At 29.9% G+C, this 27,437-nt stretch overlaps 3 protein-coding genes across 3 annotated transcripts in view; 2 read left to right on the forward strand and 1 right to left on the reverse strand.

Annotated features, from left to right (window-relative positions):
* Positions 1-7: 7 nt before the first annotated feature.
* On the reverse strand, positions 8-2,554 carry LOC123260804 (mannose-P-dolichol utilization defect 1 protein homolog). The gene is made up of 5 exons (XM_044722155.1): positions 2,333-2,554; positions 2,194-2,259; positions 1,991-2,123; positions 559-763; positions 8-428 (listed from the first exon to the last, which is right to left on the reverse strand). The coding sequence occupies exons 1-5, from the start codon at positions 2,415-2,417 to the stop codon at positions 174-176; spliced, it is 744 nt and encodes a 247-aa protein (XP_044578090.1). The 5' UTR covers positions 2,418-2,554; the 3' UTR covers positions 8-173.
* A 97-nt stretch (positions 2,555-2,651) lies between these two features.
* On the forward strand, positions 2,652-3,800 carry LOC123260817 (splicing factor 3B subunit 6). The gene is made up of 3 exons (XM_044722175.1): positions 2,652-2,841; positions 2,977-3,095; positions 3,433-3,800. The coding sequence occupies exons 1-3, from the start codon at positions 2,809-2,811 to the stop codon at positions 3,656-3,658; spliced, it is 378 nt and encodes a 125-aa protein (XP_044578110.1). The 5' UTR covers positions 2,652-2,808; the 3' UTR covers positions 3,659-3,800.
* Positions 3,801-4,960: 1,160 nt separating this feature from the next.
* LOC123260761 (solute carrier organic anion transporter family member 74D) overlaps positions 4,961-27,437 on the forward strand; it is a 72,880-nt gene continuing 50,403 nt past the window's right edge. Inside the window, exons 1-2 of the mRNA XM_044722064.1 lie at positions 4,961-5,760; positions 8,043-8,067. The gene's annotated coding sequence lies outside the window, so the exon portion shown is untranslated. The remainder of the gene's footprint in view (positions 5,761-8,042; positions 8,068-27,437) is intronic.

Raw genomic sequence — 27,437 nt, forward strand, 5'->3', positions numbered from 1 at the left:
AGAACAGTAAAGTAACAACTAATAGTATTTATTCTATTTAACAAATGTACAAAATGTAAATTTAAAAATAACTGGAAGTCTAACTCGATGTATTTTCTAAAATTTCAATTATCGAATTAACATAAAAGTAAATACTATCAACTGAATAATTAATTAGCGCCTGGTAATTATTATTAAGATTGCTTCTTACTACTTTTAACTTTTTTTTTAGTCTTTTTATCACCAGCATTCCAGTAATATATCAATTGTCCAGCAATAACAGCGTTAGCTGTTGTGGAGCAAATGTACATAATAATCATACTAGTGTCTCCGGTTTCTTGCATCGACGTAAATATCCTAGCGAGTGATCCAAAGAAGAGCATAAAGCACGTCACTGCTGATAATTGTCCAGTACTTGAATTGTTGTAATTAGTCCGGGCTTGGAAGAACTTTAATCAGAAATTAAAAGTTATTATATTCTGTTTACTTGTCAATTGCATACTAAAACGCGTTGTCATTCTTACGCAAACGTAAATAGCAAATTATGCATTTATATAGTTTTTTTTATTGAGCATTTACCTTGCTGAGGAGAATTATTGGAATGTTTATGTTTTGACAAGCCCAAAGAACATTAACAGGCGCCATTCCAGTTATTACTCCAAGTATCACTGACATATAACCGAAGAAAAACGCGGTTGCTTTCATTGTTTCACCACTGTAATGCAAACACAGCAGTGCGATTGCTAAAGTTTGGAGTCCTAAAAACACAGCATCACCCCAGGCGCTGAAATTTTATTAATAACTTAAATAATTATCATGAAAAAATTTATTTAAAAATTATTTCATATTTCTCTACTCCTAGATACATAATTAAGAAATGACCTTGTATCTTGTGAACTATTGACATTTTTATAGATATAAGCTCATCCCGATGTTACACTCATAAATACCTTTCATTTGAGTACCCACATCAATTTTTCATATATTTATATATATTATATATATGTATATATGAAAAATATATCAAAATGCATGAGGGTACTCAAATGAAAGCTCTTGATGAGTGTAACATCGGGATGAGCTTACATCTTTAAAAATATCAATAATTAAGAAATGACCTTGTATCTTGTCATCTACTGACATTTTTGAAGATATAAGCTCATCCCGATGTTACACTCATCAAGACCTTTCATTTGAGTACCCACATCAATTTTTCATATATTTATATATATTATATATATGTATATATGAAAAATATATCAAAATGCATGTGGGTACTCAAATGAAAGCTCTTGATGAGTGTTACATCGGGATGAACTTACGTCTTTAAAAATATCAATGATTAAGATATGACCTTGTATCTTGTGAACTATTGACATTTTTATAGATATAAGCTCATCCCAATGTTACACTCATCAAGACCTTTCATTTGAGTACCCACATCAATTTTTCATATATTTATATATATTATATATATAAATATATAATATATATAAATATATATATATATATATGAAAAATATATAAAAATGCATGTGGGTACTCAAACGAAAGCTCTTGATGAGTGTAATATCGGGGTGATTTTATATCTTTAAGAACGTCAATAGTTAAAAAAGTACAGTGCAATTTAACAAAATTCATTATTTAATAAAGCAAAATTTTATTTATTTATAGCTTACAAGTCACGGCAGTCACATAGTGACTGCAAGGTTGCTAGTATGCTATAAAAAATTATTTAATTTTCATTTTAATTAATAAATGTCAACTTATAATTTTTTGTAAGAGAAAAAAGTATGAAAATTAATTTAGCATATATTTAATCATTTTAAAAATTTTATAGCAAATAAATTATGGCAAAAAAAATTAGAAAAAAAAATTTTCATGTAGAAATTTTAAAAAATTGTTAAGTGACTGCTAACTTTGATGTCATGAAAAAAGTTGATTAGATTTTTAATACTTTTACTATAATTTGGAATACAATATATATTAATTATAATTAATAATTACTTACCTAAAAGGAAATCCATTTGCATAACTGTATGACCCCATAGCAGTTATTGCAAATAAATCCAATAAAACACTTATAAAATTAATTCCCTGGCTACTTTTATTGGCATAGATTTTAAATACTTGTGGTAATTTAACTAAAAAAAAAAAAAAATAGATAAATATATTTAATTATTACTCAAGTAAAATAAATAGTCAATTAATTACCAGTAAGAGATCCTGCAATAATTCCAGTACCAAGTACTTTGCTGAGCGTAGCTTTGAAACATTCAACTATAAAATAATAAAAACAAGTGTTAGAAATAAATATAAATAATAAACAATACGTCTAATTTGGAGTACTTACCATGTAAAAAATTAAAATTAGTAAAGTACTCTTTCATACATTGCTTGGTAAAAAAAAACCCGGTTACTTTTTCTATGTACTCCATTTTATTAGGTAATTTTAACAATAGAATTTAAAAATAATGTAAATAAAAACAACCCGGTGTTTAAAAATAAAGCTGTACGTGTCAGTTAAAAAATTTATATGTAAAATGTCAATGAACTACGTCATATTCAACACATCACGTATTTGTACACAGGAAGAAGCGCCACCTGATAATTTATTTTGATTTATTAAACATTTTGGTGTTGGCAGCACTGTCTCTGTACACTCTGTACTTTGTATGTACACAAACGTAATTGCTGCGTTTAATTGTGATATGTGATCTTGCTTTTGAACGCGTCAGTAGCTTAATTTAATAAACTAGGCACATTAAAAGCATTAAAAGCTTCTGATAATTTTTTGCTTCTGTTTTTAATTAAAAAAAACTTTTCAAGATGACTATGGCCATGCTTCAACGTCGCGCAAATGTAAGTTCTATTAAAAATATTTAGTAGTATAAATTTATCATATTCTAACCTCAATTTTAAAATTTATGTCTCGATACATTTTTTTTTATAAATTGTTATAAGTATATTAACTGAATTTAAAAATTATTTTTTTAGGTGAGATTACCTCCAGAAGTCAATCGGGTCTTATACATCAGAAATCTTCCCTATAAAATAACAGCTGAGGAGATGTATGATATATTTGGAAAGTATGGAGCGATCAGGCAAATAAGAGTGTAAGTTCATATCTAAATGCTAAATTTTTATTTAAAATATTATATTGGAACAAATTATTGTTATTCTTATTTTCCTTTCAATAATATGAAAATTAAGTTAGCCGACATCTAAAAATTTTTAGAATTTTTTTTATTAAAAAAATTATTACAAAAAAATAAAAAAAAAATATTTCACTTGTAAAATACTTTAAAAACTGTAAATGCAATTTTTGAAAAATATTTTTTTGTTCTAATTTAATTATAAAAAAAAAATTAAAACCGTCGGCTAACTTTAGTATCATTCAATAATCGTAGTTGTTTTAATTCTGATTATAGTTTTTTTTTTTATTTTTTTTAGTGGAAATACCGCAGAAACTCGTGGAACGGCGTTCGTAGTGTATGAAGACATCTTCGACGCCAAAAACGCGTGTGACCACCTGAGCGGGTTCAATGTGTGTAATCGCTATCTGGTGGTGCTCTACTACCAGTCTAATAAGGCGTTTAAACGGGTGGACGTTGATAAGAAGATGGAAGACTTAGAAAAGTTAAAAACAAAATACAACTTAAATGACGAGAAAAAATAGTTTTAATAATATAAACTTTTTTCATTATATAATATTTATTATGTATTATACACAGTAAGACTGTAAATACTTTGTGTTTAACTAGCCAGTAAAAATTAAAATTAAGTTTTTATTGAAAAATAAACGATACTTCAGAAAATGATTTAAAAATTGTATTTTGAAATGCTTAAAAAATCCTTTAGTTAATTAAAATTTAATTTAATTTTTTATAATAATGAAATTAAGAGATGTTTGACAAAATGTGTGAAAAAAACTATAAATGTAATTGTTTGGAGCTAATTTATTTCTTAATATTAATTTACTCTAAATTAAAATTTTTCACTTAAAGAAAATTTTTTAAATTTTTCTTTACATTTTTAAATTAAAATAATTTATTTGTAAAAAATAGATCTAGATTTAGATTTATTAATTTATGCCAAGGCACAACAGCCAAATGGCAGTTATACAACAAGTACAATATTAACAGCATTTACAGTGAAGTGGAGTCTTAAAACTAGATTAATCTATATATAAACTAAATAAATTTATTATTTTACGTACAAAAGTACGATAAATACTGGGAAAATTATTTCCAATACAGTTTTCATAATAGTAATTTTAATATTTATCTTAATCTTAATCGAGTTAACTGAAAAGCTCTATAAAACAACAATACAAGGTGGACTAAGGTTCATGTTTTGAAATTTAGTTATAATATTTAAGTTTTTATTTATGCTCATACTGCTTTCTTCATAATTTAACGAAAACAAAAAAAAATAAACTTATCAAGTATCTAAATCAAACAAGTAATCAAATATTAGATGTTTAAAAATGTCTAAGCTCGGTGTATTTAGAATTTCTGATGGAAGTTCTTCCCAAAAACAAATTGACGTAACAACAAACGAATATTCATAGTAGTTTGTACTACAGTTTGGAATCTTGAAGTTTACATTATTCCTCTTTACAGCCAAAATAAGTTTTCAAATAACTTTATTTATAATTAAAAAATTAATTAAAGTCTTGTTTTAATTTTATAAACATAACATTAAAGTTAGCAATCAGTTGACAATTTTTTAATTTTATTTAACGAAAAAAAAATTGCATTTAAAATTTTTTTAAATTTCTTGATATCTATTTTTTTGCCATAATTTGTTTTAAAAAATTTTTTAAAATTATTAAATATCTGCTAAATTAATTTTAATTCATAAACTTTTAACGCGCTTTCAAATTTAGCGCGCTTTACAAATTAGTACCAATTTTTTCCACTGGCAGGATTAGCAGCACTAATCCAGATATTCGTATTTGCCTCCATTTTATTATTTACATACAAAGCGCTAAAAACACAATACATAACAGATAACAACCACACGTGCAATTTAAATATTTATCATTAAACATTAAACCAGCGAGTGTCATTGAACATACACATAACCGCGAATAATTTTGTGTCTGTAAGGCGTAATTCGGAAAGTATCAGACGGGGCGTGTCAGTTTTTAATAACTAAATAAACAAAATTGAAATGTCGTTCGACTGTTGCGGGAACGGTGTCACCGGAGACACTTTTGCTGATTTTTTAAAAACTCTAGTGAAAACATTCAATGACGTCGGAATTTTTCCTAACGATCAAGTAGAAGAAAACTCTTTAATTTTCCGTAGTTTGAATTTAAAAATCCTGTTGATTGCGACGGTGGTAATTTTATTAGCAATAACAGCGACGAAATATTGGCGCCGTCGCGGTGGCTAAAAAATTGCCGGGGATAGCCGACGTAGTGCGAACTCTTTGGTACCGGCGCGTGACGCTAACCTCGAGATGAAGACGTCGACGACACCCTCGGTCAGAGAGAGTCTGGTTTGTTATTTCCAATGACTAATACTCCGGAACGAGTAATTGCGGTTTTTAGCGATAAAAACTATTTTAACTTATTTTTGTAACAATGAATTTAATTGGGGGATAATTTTGATAATAATGGTTGTAATTACGGTAATAATGCTGTTTGTATAAATGTGGACTCTGATTAAGTGAATGAACGGTCTCGGGGTTAGCACTAAGGAGTGGGAGCTGTTGTAAGACAACTGGTGTGTCGTTGCGACTAACAGCTGCTCGCCGGACAAGACCAACAAGGTAAATAGTACTTATATGCGCGTGAAAGTCTCTGTACTGGTAATATGTAACTATTATGCTCTGTACTTGGTACTTATAGTATTAAATCAATTGTCATTTGAAAGTCTTCTGTTGATGATACTGATTTTAGAAGACATTTGATTAATTTATGACACTGAAATCAGAAGACACTTCTATGAAAATTAAGTTAGCCGACATCTAAAAATTTTTAGAATTTTTTTTTATTAAAAAAACAATTACAAAATAATTTTAAAAAATGTTCATTTGTAAAAATCTCGAAAAACTGAAAGTGCAATTTTTTAAAAATATTTTTTAGCTCTAATTTGATAATTAAAAAAAAAATCAAAAAATTAAAAACGTCGGCTAACTTTAGTGTTATGACACTTCTTTATTATTTTTAGGCTTTACTTAATAAATTCATTAATTATAGAAATTTATTTTTAAACAAATGTATTTGTAGTTTTTTTTTTTATTTTTGGAAGATGAAAATTAGATTAGCCGACATCTAAAAAATTTTTATAATTTTTTTTTATTGAAAAAATTATCACCGAAACACAAAAAAAATTTTCATTTGTAAAGAAGTTTAAAAAATACAAGTGCAATTTAAAAAAAATATTTTTTAGTTGTAATTTAATGAAAAAAAAAAAAAATTAAAAACGTTGACTAACTTTATTGTTATTCTTGGAATTTTTTTTGCTAAATTTTTTTTATCATAATTTACTTATTTTAAAAAAATTCGAATTTTTAACTTCCCGCTAAGATAATTGAAAATTTTCAAAAATCGGGAAGTTATTGGTTTCACCCCGTTTTTCGAAAATCGAGTTTTCAACGGATGTTGACGTTTTGAGGTCCTAGGAAGCCTCCCCTAATGTTTCCACGATGATGTCCGTACGTCTGTGTGTGTGTGTGTGTGTGTGTGTGTGTACAGTCGTATGTAAACCTCTTATAACTTTTGAACGGCTTGACCGATTTCATCGTGGTTGGCACCATTCGAAAGGGCTTGACCAAACTTAGATTTTGACCATCATTTGGACCGATTCGAACCAGTAAATTTTGAGAAATCTCAAAAAAACTGCAAAAAAAATTTTTTTCAAATGTGGTTTTCTTGGAATAACTTTCAAATGGCTTAACCGATCGATTCCAAAAACTAATTAGCTTTTAACATAAAAAAACACGTCGATTGCTGCTAGCCCGGTCGAAATTGGTTAATTCTTTCGTGAGTTATCGTTAACGAAAAAAATCGATTTTTGGAAATTACTTTGAAATTCCTTGTTCGATCAATTTAAACTTAAAGGTTCTATATGAGGCTTTGAAAACTGCGTTGAATGCCACCAACCACGTAAAAATCGGTTCATTCATTCAAGAGTTATTGCGATTTAAAAATTCGAAAAATAGTGTTTTATTAAACTTCTATCAGACTTTTGAGCTCGAAGAGCTCAAAAGCATAGAAAAACTATATCTTTGAGCTCAAAGAGCTCAAAATAACACACAAATTATATTTTTGAGCTCAAAAACGTAATAAATGCAGTTTTGTGCGCTTGAGTATGAAATGAGCGGGAAGTTGCAGGGATGGCCTTTAGGGTTAACCGTTTTCCTAATTTTTTTTGTTTAAGAAAATATTTTTTCAATTTCTATAAGGCGCGCAGTAGCTCTATCGGATCCGGCCCTTGCTTACCAAAGCATTGGACCGGGTTCGAGTCCGGCGTACACCAATGAATATTTTCAATACTTAAGTGTATTATTCTGCTCAGCCCAAAAATTAAAACGAGTTCCAATCTCAAAAGTTTACCCCCTACCATAGTCGCTCATGACCTTAGTAGTTTATGCGACTTTAAACAAATTAAAAAAAAAAAAAAAAAATTTCTATACATGAAATTTTTAAAAAATTTAATTCAGAGAAATCATATATATTTTTAGACGCTTGTTAATTTCAATATCATCTCTTCATTTAATTAGTACTTTTTACATAATTTTTTTAAACCAACAAATTATTATTAAAAATTCTATTAATTTTTTTATTTTTCTAGAAGTAGAATTTTTTACTAAATTTTCTAGATTTTTTTTTGAGAAAAATTCTAAATAATATAAAATTTTACAAATATAACACAAAATTTCTTGATGTACAACTACAGCTTAAGCTTTAATCATATTTCTTCTCTAACTATTCAAATTCTTTCTGTAAATACAAATGTCAGATGTCTGCTATTTCAAGTACCACATCATACTAGTTAACTACAGAGTTGTTGACATTAATTTATTAATTGTGATGTATTTCATTGCAGATGCGGACTTCATCACACCAGTGGGGTATGTATTATCATTCAAATAAACAGTATGTACTTATTTATGCGTAAAATCGCTAGTATCTCGTAGCTGGTATGGACTGATATTTATATATCGAATAAAAATCAATATATATTGATTTGAATTGAACTTTATACATAAATAATTCATAATTGCGTCAATAAAAAATACTTATTGGCATGCTCAGGTAGCAGTGGCTGGATATATCTCATTGAAATAATCTTGAGAAATACAAATCGAATACATGATCGGTGATACATATCTACGAGTCTATCAATTTCAATTTATGCTGAATATTTCCCTTATCAAATCGGGTGAATTATGCCGATCAATTTATTCAACACGTCTTGGCAATAAATTAGAGCAATAATAATAATAATAATAATAATAATAATAATAATAGCTAGCAACCTTGCAGTCACTATACGACTGCCGTGACTTGTGAACTATAAATAAATAAAATTTTGCTTTATTAAATAATGATTATTGTTAAATTGCGCTGTATTTTCTTAAATATTGACGTTTTTAAAGATATAAGCTCATCCCGATGTTACAATCATCAAGAGCTTTCATTTGAGTACCCACATGCATTTTTGATATATTTTTAATATATACATATATATAATATATACAAATATATAAAATATATGAAAAATTGATGTGGGTACTCAAATGAAAGGTCTCGATGAGTGTAATGTCGGGGTGAGCTTATATCTTTAAAAATGTCAATAGTTCTCAAGATATAAGGTAATTTCTTAATTATGTATCTAGAGATAGAGTATTTTCGAATGCAGCCTAAATACTTATCATAATAAATTAACTATTGCTACGAATGATATGAAACCTTGAAAAGGCACAAATAAAAGTCAAGACCTTTCTAATGATTCCAAATTTAACCATAAAAACCTATTTTATCATATAAATGAATTGGTCATAAAATTTCGCTTATTCTCTTAATAATATAGATAATAAGGCTACAAAATTTCTTAATATATTATTATTATTATTATTAAAATTTTTCTTAGAATATTTATCACATTAAAATTAAAAAAAAAAAATAACAATAATAGTAATTGTAATGATAGTTGTGGTGATAGAAGAAATAGAGTAGCTTAACTAATAACGATTGTATATCATGACGAATTAAGTGGATAGAAATGGAGGTGATAATGAAGATTGATGACGATGTATCTCAAATGCGACACATTGGTTCTATCTTAAATTAAAGGTAATTTTGCGATTTAAAAAAATAAGGGTCATTAATATAAATAACTTTAGAAATTGCAATATATATGAATCTATTAACACGTCAGCTGACCGATACATAAAAATATTAAACTTGTATTAATGTCACAGTTGATCATTTGTATCCATTAGCCCATTTTATTATTCGCTAGACGCTCTACAAATGCTCTATGGGAATATACTTTTTATTTATTTATTTTTTATTTATTTCTATGTGAGAAAATATTTTTTTTCTTTCGTAAGCCTGATGGCTTTAACTTCGGTTGGCCAATAATTGGCAATTTCGGAATCTTCTGGTTTATTCCAGTGTACATAATATAAGTGCTAAACTATTAGTGCTTAAAAGAATAAATTTTCTTACAAAACTTTAAAAAATTTGGAATCTTTAATTCAAGATCTGCAAGTCTGTTTAAATAAATTCGTCTAAATTTATTCTAAATAGTACTTGTCAGAAAGTGAAAAAGTTTTAAATGGCCCATAAAATTATGAGCTAAAAAAAGAATCTGAAACCGCAAAAACAGTTCACCATATGGTGGGATGACTAATAAGGTAAGATAATAATAATGTTAACTACAAATAAATCTAATTTTCAAAACCAGGAATTAAAATTGCGTATAAATTTTTCGAAAATGATTCTGACTGCCAACAAATTAAGTTCCCAGAAGAATAAAGAAAATCCAGAGTTTTGTGAGTGAATCGCTGTTAACTTCTCAAGCTCTAAATTCAGGAAACATCCTCATCAGTTATATTAGAATGGAGTACACGCATGCCCACTCCTTCCTACACGAAAATAGCTCGATCTAATGGTCCTGGGAACGAGCAGAAACTGTCTCATCTCAACTTCAACACAACCAACTAAATATTCAGCTGTACTGGGTATGACTTGGCAAGTTATGTTTCGGCATCAGCATCCAGTTCACACATTCCCAGTGTGGATTGTGGATATGGAAGACGCAAGTCTAAGCGAAAACGAAACGCCGTGAAAATAGATCAAGTGTGTGCGCAAATACCAGCATGATGGCGACGGCGATGTATTATCATTATCATTATCATTAACCAACACATTCATTTGGCTCTCACGTACAACACACACACTCAATAACTTAGTAGCAAGTGGCAAGAGTACGCATGAAAATGGGAATGATGATGCAGTTGCCCTGAATAAAGGTCGCTAGCCGACCTAGCTCCCTAGCTAGCAGCAGACCTCCGGCCACCCACCGACTATTGATTTTACTAACCTTCTGTCCGGATACTACCCTTTCTAATCTCAATATATACTTATATTCTAGCTGTAATCTAGATAAAATACGAATTTTTAGGTATATTACTGATTCTAATGTCCGAGTCACACGCAATTGTTTAATTAAAGGAACTTTTACTTTTTTCGATTGTCCTTTAACATAAAAATGTATTCTCGAGGTTATATGCTCTTAAAAGGCAAAAAAGCTTTTTTTGAATTATTTCTTCTGAAGAAATTTTTTTCAGTGATTAATACACTGAAAAAAAAATTAACTTGAATCAAAAGAGAAATTCTTGAACCAAGAAAATAATTTTGAAGAGTATTATTGTCTTGAATTAAGACAAAAAATTCTCGAATTAAGTAAAATTTACTTAAACCAAGAAAAATTTCTTAGTTTCAGAAATTTTCTACTCAAATCAAGAAGTCAAAATTCTTCAAAACTATTCGGCTGCTCAATTTTAAAACACAGTAACTGCAAAATTTTTATACCTGATTTTTTTTAGTATTGCTGCATTTCTTATAACTTTTAGACTTTAATTTCAAGTATTTTTTCTTAAAAAATATTTATATTCAAGTATCCACAGATTCGGTAGAATCTGGCGCCAAGTTCCGTTCAAATCCGTTGTAAACGGAGCGCCAGACTACCGACTGTGTTTACTGTAAGCAGGACGATATTTTGAGGTTGCAAATTTTATTTAATACTACGGTACTTTTTTTCTAAATTGTATATTATAACAGTAATTCATACTTTATTTTACTGACATTAATTAATAATAGTCGATCATAACAATTAATCTGCTTGAAATTATTAAATTTAATCAACACAAACTATAGCAACGCAAAAATTTAGATCCTGACTTTTTTCGATGTAAAAAGTGACATGCCACAGACTAAATAATTCGAGAATACATGGTAATCCTCCAATAGATGGGAAACTACAGTTGAAAAAAGACATTTCAAGGCTTGCATCTACATCCGCCAGGGTGCGCTTGAATTATTTTTACATAAACTGTAGCTTCAAAGGGATAGTTTGCTATAAAAAATGCAGCCAACGCGATACTTAAGTTGGTACCAATTGTAAATTTTATTATAATTACAAAAATACTAAAATCCGAACAAAAACAGTTTCACTGTAAAAATCGCGCCAAGTCCACGTTCATAAGACTATTAAGAGAAAAAAAAATTTTTTTTTTCTTCACAAAAAGATATAAAATAAAAAAATTGAAAAATCCAAGTAACCGATATGATTGTATACGATTTTCGAAAATTAAAAAAAATTTTGTTGTAAATTTAAAAATTAAAAAAAAAAAAATTTGGAACGTACTTGGTGTGCGTGGTTGCAAAATATTTTACTTTTAATGAAATTCGTAAAATTTATTTACTAGGACTTTCAAAAAAATTGAAATACACAATGACGCACACCAAGTACGTTCAAAAATTTTTAATTTTAAATTTACAACAAAATTTTTTAATTTTCGAAAATCGTATACAATCATATCGGTTACTTGGATTTTTCAATTTTTTTTATTTTATATCTTTTGTGAAGAAAAAAAAAATTTTTTCTCTTAATAGTCTTATGAACGTGGACTTGGCGCGATTTTTACAGTGAAACTGTTTTTGTTCGGTTTTCTATTCATAAATCAAATTTTTTATCAATTAGGCGCGCAAACTTTTTTTTGGTAAGAAAAATTTTTTAATATCTTAAAATTGTCAGTTACTGTGTTTTGAAATCGAGCAGCCGTATTTACTTGATTCAAATAAATTTTTTTTTCTGTATATCAAAACTGATATACATATATTAGGTGATTTTTAACTTTATTAAGCTATTTTTTTTTTTACAAATAATGATTTTTCTAGCTCCTGTAGACAATTTTTGGAAAGTCTTATAAAAAAGGTTACTTGCAGTGAGCACGATATCTTCAGTTCGATATTTTCTGTTAGTAATTAATCGAAGAAAATATCAACATATATAATTTTAACAAATTGGCGGGTTGACAAAAAAAACATAAAATATTTCCGTAATTATTAATTCTTAAGTCAATTACTGGAAAATACAGTCAAAAAAATTTGGAAAACGGTTGACCCTAAAAGCCATCCCTGCAACTTCCCGCTAGTTCCGTGAATACCTGGCCGCTTTTTTCGAGCTCTTCGAGCTCAAAAATACAATCTGTGTGTTGTTTTGAGCTCTCCGAGCTCAAAAAATACCATTTCTATGCTTTTGGGCTCTTTGAGCTCAAAAGTCTGATAGAAGTTTCATAGAACACTATTTTTTGAATTTTCAAACCGCAATAACTTTTGAATGAATAAACCGATTTTTACGCGGTTGGCGGCATTCTACGCACTTTCTTAAGCCTCATAAAGAATTTCTAAGTTCCAATTGGTCAAACTAGAAATTTCGGAGTAACTCCGAAAAAACACTTTTTTCGGTTTTCTTTCGTTCACGATATCTCTCGAACGAATCAACCGATTTTGACCGGATTGGCGGCGATCGACGTGGGTTTTCAAGGTTGAGAGCTGATTAGTTATTGGAATCAATCGGTAAAGCCGTTTAAAAGTTATTCCAAAAACACCACATCTGAAAAAATTTTATTTCCTATTTTTTTCGAGATTTCTCCAAATTTCTCAAAATCTATCGGTCCGAATCAGTTCAAATTATCAGGAAATCTAAGTTTGGTGAAGCTCTTTCGAATGGCACCAACCGCGATTCGAAATCGGTTCAACCGTTCAAAAGTTTTAAGAGGTTTACATATTTACACACACACACACACACACACACACAGACATAGTGACACCCTCGCGGAAATAGTCAGGAAAGCTTGCTAGGACCTCAAAACATTGAGATCTGATGAAAACTCGATTTTCGAAAAACGGGGTAAAACCAATAACTTCCCGATTTTTGAAAATTTTAAATTTTCTTAGCGGGAAGTTAAAAATGGTTTCGAAATTAGAGACTGATTTTATCAGCCGTTTTTGATAAACCTTGCTCGCCGATTTTAAAAATACAGTTTTAAGAAAAAAACATTTAAAGTTTTCAGCCTTAGCCTCATTTTATGCGACACGCTCCAAAATGGCTGTACAAAAATCCTTATAACTTTGAAAATACTTGTCCAATTAATATTAAATTTTCTGTGTACATATTTACATACAAAAATAAAAAAATTGATTTTAAAAATTTTCTATTCACTGAAAAAGAAAAAAAATGAGTTGAAATTTAAAAAAATTGAAGAAAGTCGGTTTATGGTAATCCAGCAAGAACTGCCGTTCAATCCGTGTCCCGATTTCCGAAACACAAAATGTTAAAAAAAGCTTTTATATGTAATGCATACTGTATAATTTGCAACGTACGTAATTATTGTTCTGACGGTGAATAATTAACGAGGAACGAAAACACAATAATATGCACCTTGTGTCATTCGAATGTACAGTTTTCCATGAATTTTAAATTTACAGCTTAAATAAAAGAGTAAGAAAATAAAATAAGCAGGGCGAGAATGTAAAGTTAAGTGAAGATGTGCAGCTAATTCACTTCACTGGTAACCCAGACTTTTAGTATTCATTCCTTGTCGTCGTCATCGCACATACGCGATTTCCTCATTCCTTAAGAGTTAAACCCATTGTAAAGCTTCGCTGGTTGATCCTCTTCATCTAGAAATCTAAGGACGTAGATCATTTATTTCTTCTCGCAAGTCTAAAAATAAGTTCCAGGTGCTATTTTGTCCTATTTTTATCACTCTGTTTTATGGTCTAGGTTTTACATTACCATGAAAATCTATACTTTTCAAACGAGGGTAAAAATCCTTGACAATAATTATAGAAGAATGCTTGATAAAAAGGATTAAATAAAACGAGGGTTTGTTGTTGTGTGTGATAAAAGCCTTTGAAAGTAAAAATGAAAAAAGTAGTTTAGCTTGTATATACATATATTAGCAGAGAGATGTTCTGTGAGCTATCTACACTGATGAACGTAATATGTGGAGCGTGTTGGTATATCTCATGCCCAACAGAGTTGTCAAGTGTGGGATGGCATGATGGTGACAATGCACTGGTGGCCTCGCGCCCGATACGCGTTTGCCGCGTAATAGTAACAGCTAAGCTGTATGTATACACTAGACATAGACAGATTCCACACATCAGCGATGAGTCTCCTGAGACACAAGACACAGTCGTCCATCACTGTATTATTTTTTAATATACTCGACTTTAGCATAAACATATTTATAATATCAATGTATAAACATGTGTAATATTAAATATGTAATATGCTTGTAGATGTATGAGACATAATACATACAATACATATCGACAGATGATTAATTAAGTATAGAGGTCGTTTTTATCCAAATAGAGCCTTTCTAAATGAATTTTAATCGGCAATAAATTTTCATGGAATATTTTTATTGCCGGTTATTCCATGCGCTGAATAAATAAATTGCAATTCATAATATGCTTATAGTTTGTAGTACATAAGACATACGACACACAACTAGTAGACAATTTAAAATTCAGCATACGAATCTACCCTTTTTTCTGCTCGTTGGTCAGCTGTCATTGCATATCGCGTAACCAACATTTTCGCGCGATCTAATCGCAGTATAAATAATTTAGCAGTAAAGAGCTCGAATGCAGAATTAAATATATGAGAGACCGATCGAGTAGAGGTTTGTTGCGTAACCATTCTCAGATTTTTTTCACAATCGCTGGACTGGCTTTTACTATTTTAATAATCTTACTGTTGATTAACAGCCGGTAATTTTTTACAGGGATGCTTTTATGCTTTTTCAGAGAAAATTTTCTTTTATTAATTATTATATTACACACCTAGGGAAGTAAAGTAAGAAATGTCTCAGATCACATGTAATTGTCGGCCGAGGCGAAGCCGAGGTTGACAAACATGTGATCTGAGGCTTTCTTATTTACTGCCGTGGTATACTATTTTCTCCTCGACGAAGGCGGAAAGCGGCAACTTTGTTTAGCGCAGCGGGACGAAAGTTGCCACTTTCCGCCCGGAGGGCAAAAAAAGATTATACGCAGTTAGAATTTTTAAAAATTTATTTTTAATTCATTTTTTAAGTATAGATATCTTTAAGGATGTACAAAGAAAATTTCATGTTAATTGGACAAGTGTTTTCGAAGTTATAAGGATTTTTGTACAATCATTTTGGAGCGTGTCGCATAAAATGGGGCTGAGGCTGAAAACTTTAAATGTTTTTTTCTCAAAACTGTATTTTTAAAATCGGTAAGCAAGATTTATCAAAAACGGCTGATAAAATCAGTCCCTAATTTCGAAACAATTTTTTTGACTGTGTTTTCCAGTAATTGACCCAAGGATTAATAATTACGGAAATATTTTATATTTTTTTTTTGTCAAACTGCCAATTTGTTAAAATTAGATATGTTGATATTTTCTTCGATTAATTACTAATAGAAAATATCGAACTGAAGATATCGTACTCACTGCAAGTAACCTTTTTTATATATCTTTCCAAAAATTGTCTACAGGAGCTAGAAAAATTATTATTTGTAGAAAAAAATAACTTAATAAAGTTCAAAATCACTAATATATGTATATCAATTTTGATATTAATCAATGAAAAAAATCTCTTCAGAGGAAACAATTAAAAAATCTATTTTTCGGCCTTCTAAGAGCGTATATATAACCTTTTAATAATGGACACGATAAAAAATTTTGGTCAATTTAAACATCTGTAAAAAGAAAGAAGAAAGGAGAAAAAAAGTAGCAAGCCAAGTGCGAAGTGATTGGGTTAAACTGCAGAGGCCTGACATGAACATGACATTGTAACTTTGACCCAACTCGGACAATCGCTCTGGGGCCAGCAGGTGAATCAGAGAGTTAAGAGATCCGCCCTTGGCCCTCGACAGTCGTGATTTGCTTCGTTAAATCGATTGTGCTTCAATTTGGACCAGACCGCCGGCACAGTCTGCTTGCCGACCAATCTAGCCTCCGCCAACTGAACACGAAACACAGTGGAGATTACTCTGCAAATAACCAACTTATTTATTTATTTTTATTTTCTGTGAAGTAACTTTCTTCACTTTGTTTTTCTTTCCTCAACAAATCTGCCGATGGCGAGTGAGCTTTTTTTCCTTTCTCCTCCGCTACCGACGAAGCTCTTGATTGTCAAATTTAATGGAATAGAGTCAAGTATTGCGAGAGCACATTCAAACTCAGTGGATCGCGTCTAGACAGATTAATGACGTCATTATACAAGGTCGGCTGTCATTGCAGTTTATGAAAGAGTCCGATCAACATCAACACACCATTATCCAGCTATATATATATATATAATGCTGGTTACATCAATTTACTTTTTACTCGTGCCTGTTATGTGCTCACTTGCGCTCAATTTAATGTAAGCCAGTGTGTCTTCTCCAGAAATCAAAATAAAATTAAACAGCACATGCATACACGAGAAAATTACTTACGTCATGCATAATTATATTTTTTACTGATACGAGGTACGAGGAACATCAACATCAACATGAACATGAACACGAGTGGAAAAGAACGACATAAACACTCAATTGAAGTGAATTGCTTCTGCTTCTGCTTCTGCTTCTGCTGCTTCTGGTGAAACTCAAGACTTGTGAGAATGAAATTTTTGAATTCCGGATACGTATCAGACACCATTGGATCATAAATAATTCAATTGATTGTCAACCAGAGCAACGCTTGACTGAAAAAGAAGGGAGAAAAGTTTTGATGAGGACAACCTACAAAAGAGCGGGTTTTCATTGAATTTTTACATTAAGGAAATTCTTTCCCATGCCCGGGAGCTAATTCGTGTTATTGTTCCTGGAAACTCGAAACTTTATGTTATGGTGGTCAAGGTTTTGTGTCTAGACGTAGGGTTGGAGGGCTGTCGACTCCCTCCATGTAGAAAGGTCGAGGTTTTTGGATTTGAGATACGCAGGGAAGCTTTTAAGGGGAGAATTTGGGAAAGTTCAAGGTACACTGAGAAAAAAAAATACTTTTACTCAATTACCAATTTATTGGTTCAAGAAACTCACTGACGATCAAATATTCTATTATTAATAATTATTAATTTCTGAAGAGAAGAAATTACAGTTTCAGATTGTAAATATTACAGATTTTATAAGAATTACATTGTAGAATGTAATATTTACAATGAAAGCTCTGAATATTAAATTAAAAAATTGAATTTAGAAAAATGTTATTTCAAACTGTAAATTTTCTAGTTTTGATTACGACGGGACCGATTTTATACTGTAATTTTTTGAGTTTTCTTTTTTCCGTGTACACTGATAAAAAAAATAACGACTCAAGAGCCAAATTCTTGAACCAAGAATTCTATTTTGAAGAAAATGATTTTCTTGAGTCAAGAGAATAAATTCTTGACTCAAGAAAATTTTCTTAGACCAAGAATAATTTCTTAGCTCAAGAATTTATTCTCTTGACTCAAGAAAATCGTTTTCTTCAAAATGGTATTCTTGGTTCAAGAGTTTGGCTCTTGAGTCAAGTCAATTTTTTTATCAGTGTAGCTTTATTTAAACTAAGTAAACATTATTTCAATCAATTTAACAATTTCTTGAGCTAAGAATATATATTCTTGAAAATTTTCAAGAACATAAATTCTTATATCAAGAAAATTTTCTTAATAAAAGTATTTTTTTTTCTCAGTGTAGGGTTGATTTTTTTAGTGCGAACTAATAGGATGAAGGCAAGTTGGTGTTTAAAAGTTGAAGGATGTTTTGGAAATTTTTTGTGATTTAATTTTTATTAGATTTTAGATTTTTTTTAAAATATAATATAGTTTAAAAAATTAAAAAAGAATAATAGTAAGCAAAGCTAAAAAAATTTTCAGTATTCTTTCCAATCATTTTCAGTATCATTTTCAGTATTCTCGGTGGGTCTTATATACGTGACTGAATAAAGTAGTCAGTACTTGTCTCGGATAGCTTAACTGGTAGAGCCCTTGGCGCGTAACCGAGAGATCTGGGTTCGATTCCCAGTCTGGGCTGTCTGATTATTTTTTCAATTACGGAAAAATTCCCACTGAGTAGGTCCCCCCCTTTCCCCTATCCGTTCTTTCCCAACTCCCTTAAAAATTTGCTTTAATATGGCTATAAAGTATTCTTTCTTGATCCGTATCCCTCTTAAATACTTATATCTTATGTTTAATCTTGGATCTTAACAGACATAATAATTATCATTATTATCATATTAAAAATACATTTTTTTGAATAGTAAAAAAAATAAAAAAAGCAAATTCCGATTTTCGATCTCGATAAATCTCATAAACGCCCAACAATTTAAACGCATTGTTAGTTTGAACAAAATAAATTCATTGTGCGTCAAACAAATCAATTCTCATTGCCTGTCGGTGGTCTGTCTCTTCACCAATTGGCATTTTTTCAAAATTTTATCGGCTGAATTGCTCGCTAATTATAAAAATTCAATCCTCAATAAACGACCCTCAATTGAACTTGAAAAAAATCCAATAAACTGACAATGATCATTATAAAAAAAATAAAATCTCCACACTTAAACATTATTTGTATTTTTTGTCATGTTTTCTATTTGCCGTTTGCTAAAAAAGGCATTCCTGGGTCTCCCCAGATAAATTGGGCGTTCAAAGAAGATTAAGTGCCGAGGCAGGTATAAATATATACATTTATAAGCTTCGCATCTCTCCTGCATGACACACACGAACATATTCATGACAGCCAGCCCATATCTCAATCAGAAACAGAGAAACTCAGCCGCTAAATTATTTTCCTGATGAATAAAATAAAATGAAATAAAATTAACGCTATCAGAGCTCGAGCTTTTAGTCGGCCATAAATCTGTTCAATACACAACTTGCGATTGACAATTCATAAAATAAAACAGATGACCAACACACTCAATGATCAATGTGAAGAACTGATTATGATAGGAGGAATTATGTGTGTAATAATAAAATGAAGCGGAGGAACAGAGACGGAAGATTAAAGTGTAATGGAGGGTCCGAGTCAGTACTAATGTGGGCCAGACGATAATAATTGTTAAGCGTTTCCTGGTATGTTGTACTGCATTTAATTGATACAGAGAAGCCGGCGTACTGTCGCTGCAGATACTCTGTATATATGTAAGACGTATCGTTCACTTCATTGCACTGGGCTCATTCGCACTGATTAAGTTCAATAATAATTTTTAAACCCACTGTAAATCATGATTCTTTTTTTGCTTATCATTTATCATTATTATTGTTATTATTATTAAAAACATGTAAGATCATCTTTGATTATTTATATTACTTATGTTTTAAATTTACTGATATTATATGAATTATAAAAATTAATATTTGCTCCCATCACATTTAGTAATTAGGATACGGGTTAAATAATTAGATTTTTGTTAAAATCTGTTCTATTTTAAAGCAGTAACTATACAGAAAAAAAAATTTACTTGAATCAAGTAAATAATTTTGAAGAACTTTATCTTCTTGATTTGAGTAGAAAAATTCTTAATTTAAGAAATTTTTCTTAGTTTTACTTGATTCAAGAATTTTTCGTCTTGATTCAAAACAATGAAAATTATTTTGTTAGTTCAAAAATTTTTTTTTTTATTTAATTTAATTTTTTTTTTGTGTAAAAAATTTTTAAGCCTTTTTTTTCGGTGTTGTATTTTTTTGTACTTTAAGTAAAAAATTCGAATATTTTTTTTCCGTAAAATTTTAATAATGATAATAATAATAATAATAATAATAATAATAATAATAATAATAATAATAATAATAATAATAAGTAACGGCTGAAAGTTGTTCATTATTATTATTATTATTATTATTATTATTATTATTATTATTATTATTATTATTATTATTATTATTATTATTATTATTTTTATTTTTATTTTTATTATTTTTATTTTTATTCTATTAATTTTAATTTTGGATAAAATATGAGACTCAAAAAAATTTTTTTTTTAAATATTTGTAGGATTAAAACCGTTTAAAAATCATTGATGTATAATAATAATAATAAAAGTACCAAGGAAGCAAGCAAAAGTAAAGTGTCGGTCTGTCAACGTTCCGTTGATCATCAGTCAATAGATTCAGAGGATGTTCGTGCGTGTAACGGTAATTCCTGTACTCACACCAGCCAGTTATCTGTCGTGTGTTATATGTTATATGCTATATATTATGTGTTATGTGTTATGTGTTGTACGTACAACCACTTGTACTGAAGCAGAGCCATCATTTCTCCTGTCTTGGTATCAACCAAGCATCACATCACATCTCAAGTAAAAGCACACACGGCATAGCACAGCATAACACAGCATAACACAGCATAACATGGGCCGTGCCAGGCAACTGTCGCTGAATGCTAACCAATATAGCAAATCACAAGAATAATCATTGTTGGTTGTTGGTCATGGTCATTCTCTGCCTGCCGTGTGAAACAATTTTAATAGGGTATTATTATTTGTGTGGTTAAAGCCTTTCGTATGTGTCCTATTGATTAAATTACGGCAACACACGTGCCAACTCACCATTCACCATTGATATATCTTCCGTAATTGTAATTAACTACCCCCGTATTTTTTTTTTTATTCTTACCTTTAGTGCGCAAACTTTTTTCTGCCACGTCATTTCCTGAATATCAAAAAAATCAATGATTAATAATGTAAAATTTTATTTTTGATGATGGAAATTTTTGCAAAAATCGCTAATCATTTTTGACAATTGATAATAATTATTTTTTGGATTATTTTAGTCTTCAATGTAAAATCAAATTGAATAAATGTAGCGGGTATGACTTAGACAGCTGCTTAAAAATAATTTTCAAACCAGTCCCGGTCTATTTTACGGGACCGAATCTCTCCGGGGGTAAGCCGAGAATAAAAGTCCAAATAAAGTATAATAAAAAATGAAATAAAGAAACAACCCATACACATACTAGTACAGGTAGAGAAAATGGTGGTGGTGCAGGAGTGGTTGATAAAAAACGAGTTTTTGGGCCCGGCTTTTCTCAATCGAAAAGGAGAGTCTGACTCAGGGATCCGCGCTGAGTAGAGGGAAAACGATAAATCGTGACACAGTGGCGGTGCATCGCTGCATACAGTCACGAGCTACAGTAAGCCTGGAGTTAGATACACTAGAGGTATGTATTAGTCCTTAGTGTTAATTTTTTGTGTTAAAATAATTATTAATAATAATAATAATAACTATAATTATATCGACAGTCTAATTAGCAATTGGTCTAACTCCTTATTTTTTAGAGGGTGATTTTTTAACATTTTGATGTAGCAATAGTCTAATTATAAATTATTTGAATGATCTAAACCAAAATATTATACCTCTATTAGATATTAAATTGTTTTTTAAAGTAATAATAAATTTTGAACTAATTTTTTTTCCGTACAAATGGAAGATTCTCTAAAATGGAGTCAGACAATTTGCTAATTATAACGTCGATATCACAAACTTGAATTTGATAATCATTTTTGAAGTTTTGGGTAAAATATTGAAGATATAGAAAAATTGTGTAAGACTTTTTCTGTAGAAAGTTTAATTTCCTACAAAAAAAGTCTCATAATTTTTTCATATCTTGGATCTTTTAGTCAAAATAATTATTTTTATCAAAACGGAGAAAAATTTCCATCAATTTGATAATTTTAAGAACTTACACTGAATTAAAAAAAATTGTTTTGATTGAACATTTTGGGTGATATAAAAGATACAAAAAATTGTAAGACCTTTTTTATAGAAAATTAAATTCCCTACAAAAAACGTCTCCTATAATTTTTTCATATCCTCAGTCAAAATAATTAAAACATACCAAAATTTCCAACTTACCCGTGTAAAAATGATATGATATCATTATGAAGCTCATAATTCTTCAAATTAATTATGATATTGTTACCTTTTATTCATAATTCAAGAAAAAAATTTTTTATTACTGTTGGAAATTCGTTAGGATAGTATCTCCATGATGATATTAACATAATTTCATTATGAAATCATAATGATATTGAATTGAATTCAAAATTTAATGATGGTCATATCTGCATAAAATTATAATGATATTGTTAGCCTTTTTAAATCGTGATATAATGTTATTGAGTCATAACTATGTACAGGAAATAATGCAAAATCATTAAATTAAAGAAATTTTTAGGACGATTTAAATTGTTTTCAAGATAAAAAATAATTAGGGGAGGGGGGGGGCAAAATGGGGTACTTAAGAAACCGTTATGATTTTAAGGACTTAAATATGCTGATTTTTCTCGTTTTCAGTCGTAATTGAAGGAAAATAATCAAATTTCAAGTTGCCGTAGAAAAAAATTTTTTTTTTTGCGGGCAAAATGGGGTACCCCCTGAAAAAGTGAAAAAAAAATTTCATTATCCGAAAATAAAATGTCGTTAAAAAAATAATATTTTCTTATCGATAAGTCTACGAAAGAACCCAGAGAGATGAACAAATCACCCAAAAAAGAAACATTGTTATAGTTGACGCAATATACTCCTAACAAAAATTGAGGTAGCAAAAAAAAATTTTTAATTTTGTAGTAATTTTTGACGGGTTTCGCTTGAGTAAAAATAATATCAATATAAAAAAAAGAGTTCCCTTGAGAAGATTCTAATTTTTGGATCTCCCGGTGAAAAATTTTTTAGACATAGTTCTCACGCAATTCAAAGCAATAGCACGAAAAAAAACATTCGTAATTTTTTTGCACTCTCTTTCTTGGTTTAAGGATTCAGGAAAATTTTTTCGTTGAATGATCTTGTAGGCCTGAAGATCTTACTTTTTAAATTAAATGTCTCACAAGCCCACCAAATGATTTTGAAGAAATTGGCGGCCTCTGACACAGTTTTCTGAGCATTGATAGTTAAATTATGACATCAAAAATTATCCGAGAATAAATTTCGAAGTTATTTGAAAAAGACATTCTTTTAGAATGGTTAGTTTACACAGAAAAAAGGTTCACTTGAGCCAAGAAAATATTGTTCTTCCTATTATTATTTTCTTATTTTGTGCGAAAAAAAATTTTCTTTGACACAAAGAAATTTCACTTATTCCAACTCAAAATTAACTCTCTTGTTTTAGCTTTAAAAATATGTATCTTGATCCAAGAAAATTTATTTAAGTCAAAGGAAAATCTTCTTGTTTTGAGAAAATTCAGCCTCTTTGCTCCAAAAATTAAATATAAAAGATAAGAAGTAAATTTTTATTAATATTTTTTATTGATTAACATATCAAATGGGAGAAGATCAAATAATGTTAGATATCATTTTTTTCATTCTAATATGTATAATTGCACGCTAAAAATAATATAAAATGGGTATCAAATATTCAAAGAGAGAAAAAGGGTATTTTTCTCCAAGGTGAGAAAATTTTTTCTCAACTGAAGTAAGGTGGCTTTGCTTCCCTAAAGTAGCTCTAAAAATCTTGAATCCAAAATGTAAGAAATTTATTGCATCAAGTATTTATGATAATTTGAATTAAGAGAAAAATTACTTCCACCAAGAATAGAATTTCAAGAAAAGGAGGCTGCTTTTACATTTTCGGAGACAACACAACTTCAGTCTTCCTTCAGGCACTTGAAAATTTTCTTGAACCCAGAATTTTCGTTCTCCAGTCAAGAGAATTTTTCTTTTCTGTGTAAAGAGATACTGACACATTAAGAGGTTTACACTCACATACACACACACATAGAGCAGATATCCTCGTAGGAATATTAAAACTAGTTCCCTAGGATGGCTTAAAAATGTGAAGATCGAGATTAGAACTTGATTTTCGAAAGCTGGCATGTGAACCAATGACTCCCCGATTTTTTTTAATTATTCATTTGTAAAAGCAGAGGAACTTAAAAATTTAGAAAAAGTAATCGTAGATGTGAAAAAAATTTGATGCATTTTATTTCAATGACGATAAAAATTACTGTAAGAAAAGTTAGAAAAAAAAAATTTTTTTTGTTTTTTTAATTAAAAAATTTTTTTTTCTTTTAAACTGTAAGAAATGACTTTAAAATATATTTTAGGAAGCTGAAAGAGCTTTTTGGAAAAAAAAAATTTTCTTACGAAATTTTGGGGGTACCCCATTTTTCCACTGTTACGTCCTGAGGAACTTTGAAAATATTTAAAAATAAATTATATTTCAATGACTATAATTTTGTTTGAGCGACCTTAGAAATAAAATATAATATTTCTTTTTATACATTAAATAGTATCTAGAATACTCGCTTTAGTGACGCCAGGGTCATTAAAGTGAAGACATACGCAAGACTAAGATATTTTTCCCAGAAAAATACTTAAAAAAAAATTAAATTTTAGTTTTACCTTTATTTCAAAGGAAAGCCATAAAAATAAAATAAATAGGGCCTTATGTAAAAGGATAAGGGAAAAATATCTTTACCATCTTGTGTACTTAGGCTAAAACGAAAAAAAAATGACGCATAGAAGAGAAACTTATTTTCCAGATGTTTAAAATTTATCAATTCCGTTGGTTTCTGTTTATTTATTTACTCAGTAAGATAAAGTTTAAAGAATTTGAAAATAATAAAATTTAAATAACGAAATCTTACTGAGATAAAATTTTAAATAATAAATATTAAAAAAATGCAATAATATATATAAAAAATGCAATAATAAATGATTAAAAGAAAATTTATAAAATAATTAATAAATACGACAAAACAGATCCCAACAATCTAAACAAATTCAATAGTAATAGATAAAACTAAAATAAGTAACAACTGATCAAATTAAAAATATCATTAAAACTAAAATAGCATTATTATAAATAAATTTTACAAATAACTAAAATATATGTAAGTGGATGCGTAGGTGCGCATACCCATCCGCTTGCATAAGGGCGTGACCTGGCCGCTTTTCCTAAAGAGAAGGGGCCTAGAGTGGAAAAAGTCCTTTTCTATTGGATGGAAATCGTCCCTTCTAGGACCCACAAGCTAGGACCCCCCAAAAAAAACTAAAACTATGGGACTCTCTGGAGAATAGATTCTATTCAGTTCAGTTCATTTTCCGACTCTGACACAGACTCAGACTAAATTTTATTTTTACCAGTGCAGGCCTTCCCACTGCGTAAAACACTCTTTCGTCTCTTTTGTGAATAGTGAGTAAAATAGTGAGTTAATTATCTTTAGATTTCCTATTCAAGGTTCATCCCCAGAGATTATCCAAATAGTACAGGTATTGTAAAGTTACGTTTCCTGATCTCAGAGCGTTTAGAAATCATTGTTTTTTTTTTATATATTGTGTCAAATCATACGTTCCGATCAACCTTATAATAATTTTTTTGTAATAACTTTTGTAAAACGTACTTGATTGTACATTTATTTACTTTTCATTTTACAATATATGTATTAACTGCAACCCAAGTCTTATTACTTCTAAAATTAAAACCAGCTAAAATACTCCCGATCCCAATCTATAGATCTTAAATGATCTGGATTAAAATAAATAATTTAAAAATTACGCTAAGACGTAACATAAAAATGGCGCTCGAACAGGGACTCGAGTAATTTAACTGGTTTTATTTTTTTCTTTCTTTTACCTTTTTCGGTATAGTCAAGCCTGGCGCGCGAACAAGCGTTCCGCTTGAGTGTACCAACCATCTTTTCTAAATTCTGCTATTGCAGACGGTAATAGCCCTTTTTCAAAAACCTGACGTTTGAACGAGCGTTCTGTTTTCTTTATTTCTTTCTAAACATTTTCACCCCTTATGCCTGGCAGAAGCAAAAGATCGGGCAGAAGGCTCCAATATTGGAGAAAACACTACCAATTAGAGGATAAAATTGCGAATGTTTTAGACGAATTAAATAAAGAATTAGAACTAATTCAAAAGAAAAGACCGCGGGTAATTGAAGAACGAGCATTTAAAGGAAAAATTTTAATCGCGATATTACACACTAACGGTGAAAAAATTGAAGATAATACCATTGTTCAACGGGTTCAATTCCCTCGATCAGATCCATTGGGTCTTTACGTACCCAGTAACGCAAACCAGTAAAAAGAAAAAAAACGCTTTGAGATCTTTTATAATTTTTAATTTTTAAACATTTTAATAGTTTTTACATATTTCTCTACTAATTCTACTATTAACCTACAATATTATTTAAACTTATACTTATAAAACGTTTGTCCATTTGAAATTGATTCAACTAAACAATTAATCGTTTGAATAGTATAGGATTCGAAACCTTGATTCCACTGTATCAATCCAAACCCCATCAAACATACCTTGGTAACTTGAGAACACCTCATAAGTGTACTAGCTCATTTGAAATCTTAGTCTTTAGGCACTAAAATCCACTTTTTGTTGTTTGACTACCTTTTTCTGAATATTGAGTCTCTATGTCCAATGATGACCCCAAGAAACCGTATTCTCTGAGAGGTCAGGGAACTGCGCCTTTTTCCGAAGGATTGCCGCCAGTAACTCGTAAACCTCGTAATTTCCAATTCAGTGATTCTACCATAGATTCAGGTTTAGGTAATACTTTAAACGAACCTGAGATTTCAGACGACGAGGACGATCCTTTACGTCCAGAAAGTTCAGTGGGAAGCTCCAGAGTTGCAAATCCATTGTTGCCACCTCCAGAAGTACCCAACTTGATCGCTTCTCGTGTATTCGTTCCACCTGAGATCCGCATTGACCCTCCCCAAATAGGACCTGTTGCTCCAGACGTTTTCGAAATTCAACCGGCCGACCCAAGGCCCGTCATTATGGCGATCGCACCTAATCAAAATATCTCCTTGTCAGATGCGTTGTCCTTTGTACCGAAGTTCGACGGCAATCCCAACGAACTAATAGACTTCTTGAACTGTTGTAAAGAAGCAAAGTCCGTTCTGCCGGACGTAGCCGAAGGAAACCTCGCAAAACTCATATATGGAGTCAAATTAGG

The sequence above is a fragment of the Cotesia glomerata genome, linkage group LG3 (genome assembly GCF_020080835.1).
Source record: "Cotesia glomerata isolate CgM1 linkage group LG3, MPM_Cglom_v2.3, whole genome shotgun sequence".
NCBI lineage: Eukaryota > Metazoa > Arthropoda > Insecta > Hymenoptera > Braconidae > Cotesia > Cotesia glomerata.

What these genes read in the sequence shown, in the direction of transcription:
- LOC123260804 (XM_044722155.1), bottom strand. Translation starts at nt 2,417, where the DNA reads ATGGAGTACATAGAAAAAGTAACCGGGTTTTTTTTTACCAAGCAATGT. An exon ending in TATTGCAGGATCTCTTACTG is followed by an intron (nt 2,124 to 2,193) that starts GTAATTAATTGA and finishes TTTTTTTTTTAG; the next exon opens with TTAAATTACCACAAGTATTT. An exon ending in CAATAATTCTCCTCAGCAAG is followed by an intron (nt 429 to 558) that starts GTAAATGCTCAA and finishes TTCTGATTAAAG; the next exon opens with TTCTTCCAAGCCCGGACTAA.
- LOC123260817 (XM_044722175.1), top strand. Translation starts at nt 2,809, where the DNA reads ATGACTATGGCCATGCTTCAACGTCGCGCAAAT. An exon ending in TGCTTCAACGTCGCGCAAAT is followed by an intron (nt 2,842 to 2,976) that starts GTAAGTTCTATT and finishes TTATTTTTTTAG; the next exon opens with GTGAGATTACCTCCAGAAGT. An exon ending in GCGATCAGGCAAATAAGAGT is followed by an intron (nt 3,096 to 3,432) that starts GTAAGTTCATAT and finishes TATTTTTTTTAG; the next exon opens with TGGAAATACCGCAGAAACTC.